Source organism: Schistocerca cancellata, chromosome 1, assembly GCF_023864275.1.
Source record: "Schistocerca cancellata isolate TAMUIC-IGC-003103 chromosome 1, iqSchCanc2.1, whole genome shotgun sequence".
Lineage (NCBI taxonomy): Eukaryota > Metazoa > Arthropoda > Insecta > Orthoptera > Acrididae > Schistocerca > Schistocerca cancellata.
Window position 1 is genome coordinate 380,369,340 of NC_064626.1, and position 9,053 is coordinate 380,378,392.

Consider the following 9,053-nt stretch of genomic DNA (forward strand, 5'->3'; position numbering starts at 1 on the left):
TAACAGTTATATTCATGAGGCCCAATGTTATAATGTTTTGCATTGTTTGTACCAGAATATGAGGGAAAGTGCTCCAAATCATAATTTTGTGTGTGCCATTTTCCGTGCAATACTCTGCACCAGGTAATGTTTATAATGGGAACCTATATCTTTTATGACAATACAATTTGAAGTGAGGCATGTTGAGAAATACATTGCTGTGGTGGGTTCTCTTTTCTGCAAAAGTAAGCATAGCATATGTGGCTTTCCTAACCACACCACTTGGTAATGTGTGTGGTGGAAACCTGTAACATTTATCATAACAGTATTTGTAGAGAGGCATTATTGAATAATGCATTGCTAATATGGACAGTAGTGAGATTAGCATTGTGTGGCTTCTCTAGCAATACTCTGCACCTGTTAATGTTCACAATGTCAGCCCATAACTTTTACCACAGCAAAATTTGTAGCAAGATATTTTCAGAAATGCATTCCTATGATGGGTCACTGGTTTCTGCTATAGTAGTCATAGCATGTGTGGCTTTCTTAGCAATATTCTACACCTGCTAATGTTTGTGATGGCAACCCATAACTTCTGCCACAACTGTATTTGTAGTGAGGCATTTTTCTGTGGCACTATGCAATGACAAGGAATTCCCTTCTCTACAGGTGAGCATTAAATATGTGAAAAAACTTTATCAATATCAGTGACAGAGTGAGGGAGGGAGTTTCCCTCAACAATAACTTAAAGTATGACAGTTCGTACTGTCAACCCACAGCATTACAGTTCTGCTTTCATATCTTCCGAAGTAGCACACTCCTTAACTAATTATTGCTCTTGCACTGATCCCCAAAGTATTAGACATTGCTGACAACATTCCATTGCCTTTTGTAGCAATGAGAACTTGTTATTGGTGGCAATTTCTAAACACAAATTTGTCTTCAATTTCATGTTTTTTTTTTTTTTTTTAATGCCATACAGTTGTGCATAATATTGTGTAAAGTGCTGCTACACGCATGACTGACTAGAATTAACAGCGTAATTCAATTCTTTGCACAACCTTATAGCCACACACACTTATGTTTGAAGAAAATCATATTGTAAAGTTGTCTCACAGTTCAAATTGTTTCTCTGTGTTTGTCCTGTTAGTGATACTGCTACTATCCTAGTTGTTGTCTGTCTAATATCTGCTTACAGCTTATATGGTCTGGACTAAGTTTCATCCAATCACTTAAAATTACAATTACGTCATGTATAAAAACAGATTAGCAACACTGCAGTTTACACAAATAAGCTACATGTCAGTTGCAGGCCTGTAGCCATAGCGTCAGGTGCCAATTTCTACTTAAATGACTTAACAATGAGGTAGACTGTTAATGAAACAAAATAATAGTAATGAAGCATCCTTGTTACTCTAACTTTGTAATGAACATATGTGCTGCAACAGTTATATACATGAGGCCCAATGTTATCATGTTTTGCATTGTTTGTACCAGAATATCCCAACATATTAAATTATGAGGGAAAGTGCTCCAAATCATAATTTTGTGTGTGCCATTTTCCATGCAATAATCTGCACCAGGTAATGTTTATAATGGGAACCTATATCTTTTATGACAATACAATCTGAAGTGAGGCATGTTGAGAAATACGTTGCTGTAGTGGGTTCCCTTTTCTGCAAAAGTAAGCATAGCATATGTGGCTTTCCTAGCCACACCACTTGGTAATGTGTGGTGGAAACCTGTAACATTTATCATAACAGTATTTGTAGAGAGGCATTATTGAATAATACATTGCTAATATGGACAGTAGTGAGATTAGAATTGTGTGGCTTCTCTAGCAATATTCTGCACCTGTTAATGTTTACAATGTCAGCCCATAACTTTTATCACAGCAAAATTTGTAGCAGGATATTTTCAGAAATGCATTCCTATGATGGGTCACTGGTTTCTGCTATAGTAGTCATAGCATGTGTGGCTTTCTTAGCAATATTCTGCACCTGCTAATGTTTATGATGGCAACCAGGAACTTCTGCCACAACTGTATTTGTAGTGAGGCATTTTTCTGTGGCACTATGCAATGACAAGGAATTCCCTTCTCTACAGGTGAGCATTAAATATGTGAAAAAACTGCATCAATATCAGTGACAGGGTGAGGGAGAGAGTTTTCAGTAATAACTTAAAGTATGAAACTTTGTACTGTCAACTCACAGCATTATAGATCTGCTTTCATATCTTTCGAAGTAGCACACTCCTTAACTAATTATTACTCTTGCACTGATCCCCAAAGTATTAGACATTGCTGACAACATTCAATTGCCTTTTGTAGCAATGAGAACTTGTTTTTGGTGGCAATTTCTAAACACAAATTTGTCTTCAATTTCATGTTTTTTTTAATGCCATACAGTTGTGCATAATATTGTGTAAAGTGCTGCTACACGCATGACTGACTAGAATTAACAACGTAATTCAATTCTTTGCACAACCTTATAGCCACACACACTTATGTTTAAGAAAATCATATTGTAAATAAAGAGTAGTGATTAATATGGAAACAATTTAACAAATAAGCAATCCGAATCTGACACTTTATGTTATTACACAAATGATTATTTTGTGCCCATGTGTGTACTGCATATTCACAATTTTAAGCTTATCTAGGTGATAAGACTGCATTACTAATGAGGAGAAGTGCAGTAAAATAATCTCTTAAACTGTAAGGTTCTAATAATATAGAATGTGCTCTTTTAATATTGCAAAACTGTTGGACATTCACATATTTGTTGTTACAGTAGAAAATTTGAGATATTTAGGATCTGTAGTGAACATAATACAGAAATATAATGGATATTTTATTCCACTCGCTTTTACTCACACACTCTCTAAATGTAATGGAGTCATTTGTTCTCAAATTTAAGTACATACCCAGAAACTGAACATGTATATAAATAACAGAGTACTGCATTGGTTTCACAACCAATGTGATGCAAGAAACATATCTTTAATAATGAATTAGCAACAGTTCCACACTAAAAAAATATCTCAGAAAAGCAGCAGCTGGGTAATTGTCTGTAGGCAGCACATCCTGTCCCTGGCACAACAAAACCTCAAATTTCGCATCACACACCCAGTTCAGTGAGTACTTTTATGTTCGCTAGACAGCAGAAACAAAATAGATTACATGCTGAAATAATCTGAAAAATTGAAAATACGGCGAAATCCCATAACTATAATCATCATTTTTCATTACGAACAATGTCTGAATTTATGTTAGATTATCGGAAATGTTCATTAATTATAGCACGGCGAACTGCTCTTCCAGGTAATGTATCATCACGATACATCTGCTGTCCAGGTAGCACTGGTTCGTTGTCTTCAATGTTGGGGCCTCTCTCATCACGTAACTGATTCAAAAGTCGAGAAATTTCATGATCTTCTGGTGGTTCATCACTGCTTGTACTCCTCGCAATATTATGCAAGACAGCTGTACCCACAATGATTGACATTGCTTCCTGTGGATTACATCTTATTCCTACAGATAATATGGGAAATCTTCTCTTCCACATGCCGTATTTTCTCTCAACAGTGTTTCTAGTTTTGATATGAGACCTGTTATACCGATGCTCTGCTTCATTTTGCGGATTTAGAAGTGGAGTTAACAAGTAGGATTTACATGTATAACCACTATCTCCCAATAAGTGACCTTGTGGTATTTCTCCGTTTTCAAATTGAGCTCTGCGAGCGCAGTTGAGAAATATGGTACTGTCGTGCACAGAGCCCGGCCATCGAGCGACAATATCCCTTACTAACAAATTGTGATCACTAATGGTTTGACAGTTAAAGGAAAAATATGATTTCCTATTGCGGAAAAGTTCAGCATTATGTCCTCCAGGAGACTGAATTCTTATATGGGTACAATCCAAGGTACCAAGAACGCCAGGAAATCGGTCCAATTGACTAAAACCATACATCACAGAGTGCACTTCTTCTCTTGTTGGAAATTTTATAAAGCGAGGAGACAGTGATGCTATGATGTCTGATACATCACTGATGATTCGTTGTGCTGTTGTACGATGTATATTACTGTTGTCCCCAATAAGAATGTTGAATGCACCTGTTGCATATGCCCTTAAAGTAATCAAAAATCTGTTTATCGGAGAAACAGGGTTATTCCGATCAGTAGGAAATTCTAACCTATCATTAATTTGATTTAATAACCACCACACTGTTTCTTTTGACAGACGAAATCTCTCTTCAAACTTCCTGTCACCATAATCTTCAAAAGGGTTTCCCCTTTCCACAATCACTCCAACACGATTTCGGTCACGATTTAAATGGTCAAGGTATAACAAATCTTCCTCAATGCCATCCATAACATCAAAACGCGCCGCCATCTTAATAGCGTATGCTTCCAAAACCGTGGTTATGTCGAGAAAACCGGGAAAGAGCCCCGGTTAAATATAACCGCGGTCGATTCCCTCGTTTAACTTTGATCGATGTTGGTGCACCAGAATACTGCGCTGAACAGGATTATATATCGACTTAACCGCGGTTAACTGTTAATCGAGGTTGGTGCACTCGGCCATAAATGTTCTACGAAGAATTGAGGATTTGTTGACATGAAAGATTCCCCATCAGCTCTCGTACAAACTAGGAACTGGGGCGAATAAGTGTCACTGCCATCCTGAACCTTACGCTCCTCCCACGGTGTGGCCAGGGAGGGGAATGATTTGGGATCGTATTTCTGAGCGTTGAATTGAGCCCGAGAATGCTTAGAGACTGCTGGTGGCTGGCCACCAGCAAGAGATGATGTACCAAGGTTCATTGCAGGTCATCTGCCCTGATGCCAACCACTCCGACCCAGGGCCCTCCCCAAGGGCACCACCTAGCCTCAGCAAGGGCCACCTGGCAGGATGGTCATTGCCAGGAGTCACGATGCTTCATGGAGATAGGCATCTACTCCTTGGCATACGTGGAGAGTTAACGGTGCAGGCATCAGCAGAGCGAGCCCTGTGTTGTCAGGGGGCTACAATCAACAGGGTACATGGCAGCCCCACAACAGACTGGCTACCGTGCTGGATATTAGGTGCACGGAAGTCCATGGTCGTCGTCTCCGCAAAAGTTTCTACTGATTGTCTTCGTGCTTGCGAAACCCTACCTTGGCCAATTTAGAATGTTTAGAGCATTATGGGCAGAGCCCTCCAACCATCTTAGGATTTTGATGATCTGATGCACCAACTGGAAATAATTTGGCACAATATCCCTCATGAGGACATACAATAACTATATTAATCAATGCCAAGCACAACAACATGCATAAGGGGCACAGATGAACCAATATGGTACTGACTTGCTCAATTTGTGAAGATCTTCCTCTTGAATGAATCATCCACTTTTTTTCTGGAATTGTAATATTTTTTTTTTTTTTTTTTTTTTTTTGCCCATGGGTTTATATCACATCTATTGATTTCCCCTACATTTGGATAATTCCTTTGTGGTGTGTCTTTTCTTTTAATGTCTCAAGAGTGTATGTGTTAAATAACCGCTGCATCGTAGCCTCTGGAACACTAAAATGTGAAACACTGACTATATATTTGTTGCTAAATCTCATCAATCACGATGGCCATATTTCACGCTTTATTACAGCTGTGTGAACTCACTGAAACCTCTGTGATATGAAAATCCAACAGACTGCAAAGCGTCACGCTTAAAGCAGTGGAAAAATTAATTGGCTTTGCCTCAGTATAAAAGACATCTCACTGCAGATAATCATCAATCACTGACACATTAATATCAGATAAAACAGAATATAAGTCCATTTTAGCCTCCATTATGCATTAATATGGCCAATAAGTAATTGGCTGAAAAATCATTAACAACAGTATCTAGCTTTTCTGAAAGTTCACCGAGATTCAACATTCTGGGAAGCTTCCTCTTAGAAACTTGTACAGAGTCAACATCACCAACAATGTACGTCCCAGCAATTAGCCAGTGGGTCAGGAATCACTCTGCAACATTTTTCTAAATGGTGCTGTAAAGACAAGGCAAAAGTGCACAGACTAAATAGCTCTGGAAAGTCACTGAATCTATGAACAACAGATGTCAGTATCATGCTGTGTAATGATGATACAGCATGTGACACCATACATATACCTACAATGTGAATACAAAATCTTAGTTGTGGTGATATACTGATCTGAACTGTAGCCTAGGTAGGTTGTGGTGGACAAAGTATTGAAGGCTTGGGGTTATCTTCTGGAAACATTGTAGTAGATGTTTAGATGACAGTAAAATACAGCTTAAGGTGGAAAAGGAGAGGGGGGGGGGGGGGTTCAACCCTTTTTATCTGAAACAATGTCATCAGTTAGCACGTCAGTTCCACTACTTTTTTTCACTACACAGCTTCTCATTTGGCCTCACAAGGCTCAGGGGACTCAACCAGGCACTGGTGATATCTTCTGTGGTTAATATTCGAGTTGTGATGTGTTGTAGCCACATTTCAATAAGTTTTGTACTTGTAATCCTCAGGTGATCACTGAAATGTTGCTACACCACAATACCATGACTCAGCACATAGTCCTACAAGATTTCCTCAATTAAATTTGCTGAGAAAGCCTGCATTTCATTGAACACTTATCCACCACAGAAAAATCTGAAGGGGTCACAGGGGATTGATCATGAAATACTACTCGGAAATACAGTAATATACAGTCAACAGTATCACATTTTGTTTCACTGCTTAACTGACTCACAGGAAGACTTTAGCCACAACTACAATTATATAGTTCACGAAATATGTTCTGTCTATATAGTGCACAAATATTTATTTAACTGTATTGCAACTGTAAATAAAAAGCACTGATATGGGAGTGTTATTTTGTGATACTTGATTTACAAACTGTGAAGCTAATCTGTAAACTTGCTTGTTTCATGGCAGTTCCTGGTATTTGTGTGTGTTAATTACATTATTTTGAAAATCAAATTTGGGAGACTGCTGGTTCACAGTAACATAAAAAATTATCAGACATCTAGGACGGAATGTATGTTTAAGGGACAGTTATGTTGTATTGAAAAGCGAAAATTTACTGCTCACAAAAGTCCTAAAGCCCATCTTCTATCATGTTGCCTATCTGTTAAACTGTTTTTAAAAAAAAAAAAACAAGTGCTTATTGAGGCAAGAAATTCTTCAGCTGGTTCGTGACTGCATGAATCCCATTTCAGACAATCACCTTAGAACAACAGGAAGCAGCCACTGCAACTCCAGACAGTAACACAAACCATTGGAAGGTTAACATGAGCTCAACCTTTTCCTGTCTACCTCTCGAGAAAAACAAGCACATGAAATAATATTACAAGCTCTCTAGGTACAAAAGAAACATGGTTATTATACAGAAACAGAAAGACTACTTCTACTGTTCTCTGAAATGGGAATTTCACATGCTGAGCTGTGCTCATGAGTTACAGAAAATCTGCAATGATCTTGCTGATAAATTAATAACCAGATATTCAGTCAGTATCTCACTAAGACAGTAAACAGGAATGACACAGAATCAAATTAAGGAGAAGTTCAAAAAATTTAAAAAGTCGAAAAGTGCCCATCCTCAGATATCACTATATTTGTAAGTTATGCTATAACGGCAAAGTCTACTTTCATTCACCCTCCCTGTAACACCAAATATATTCCCTATGCCAAGTTCACTGATGACATCTCTGCTTTCCTACTCCATCACAATAAACTGTGAAAATCATTTTTCCTTTCGTTACACCTCCGTAGTTGCAAAAAAGTGGAAAAGGTAAGAAACCATCTACTGAATCTTTCCTATTTTCCTTAATGTGCGAAGATGAAATCTCAAGGCTTATAATAAAGTATCCTGACCAAAAATTTCTTGGAGCTTCTTTAAAGTAAGGCTTGCATGGTTCTCAGAGAAGCCAAAATGATCAGAAATGTTTATCATCCCTAATAATAACCACTTTTCATTTAAAAAGGCATGATGTTCTTTTAAGTGTGCAAACCAAATGTAAGGAGAATGGGCATTTCAACAACTAATAGCTATGAAATACTATCGTGGTGTTGTCAACAGATGAAAAAATTTACTTCCACTCTGAACAACGCTATTAGAAAATACCGGTTACCAAGAGGTAACACAAGGGTATAATACTTCTTCATACTATCAGTATGCTTCCGCGTAATTACAACAGTTAAGTCATCAAAATGGAAGCTTACCACTGGCAACAAAAAACATGCTAGATTTGTTTTTCTTCATTGCCCTTGCTTGATATGTCACATACAGTGAAATTCCAAGTAGTCCACAGCCACTTACAATACGACAGGCTAAGCAATCTCTAGGGCGGTTGGCAATTACCTGCACCATAATAATGCTGTAAAAAAATTGCCCTTAAGTACGGTACACGATCAACTCCTCATTTGTTTACATTGCACAACGGTGTCATAAACACAACCCTATGGTTTGGGCAAGGCAAAGACCTCAGACGTTGCAGTCATTCCACTGTAGGAAACCAACGATAACATTGTAGACAACACACAGAGAGAAGTCTGAATAGTGGTGGTGGTTGTTGGGATGTTTAAGGGGGACTAAACAGCTAAGGTAGTCTGAATAGTGAATAGTAGTGTTTGGCTAAACTGCGATTTTCCGATATCAGTGATTTCTGTGAATCCTACTTATCAGTATCTGTTAATCTTAACTGTGATTTGTCGCAGTTAAGAAACCTAAGTCGCGTATCCCTCCGCCACTGCGATTTCTGTGACTTCTGCTACTTACCACAGTATGAAAAAGTTACATCTGCCCACACAGAAAATTGCATCTCAACAAACCTGTCATTGGTAAGTATGTTTTACGTTTGTTCTTCCGTTGGCTTTAATCTTGTATTAAAGAAACAACTGTGAAAATATTAATAGTGTAATTAATATGTAAGTAGCCATACAATACCATAATAGTTCGTGTTTAGAAAATGAATTTTATCATATTGTTATGTTCTCAGGTACCCGAACTACATTTCAGTCACTCAGTAAAGTGAAAACTCAAAATATCATTGTCAGCAGATCTGGAGATATT

The 9,053-nt window shown here is 37.9% G+C and overlaps 1 protein-coding gene across 1 annotated transcript in view; it reads right to left on the reverse strand.

Annotated features, from left to right (window-relative positions):
* The window catches only part of LOC126175079 (uncharacterized), a 27,569-nt gene extending 19,071 nt beyond the window's left edge, over positions 1–8,498 (reverse strand). The window contains exon 1 of the mRNA XM_049921613.1: positions 8,204–8,498. Coding sequence (XP_049777570.1) covers positions 8,204–8,351 — 148 coding nt within the window. The 5' untranslated portion in view covers positions 8,352–8,498. The remainder of the gene's footprint in view (positions 1–8,203) is intronic.
* Between the last annotated feature and the right edge of the window lie 555 nt (positions 8,499–9,053).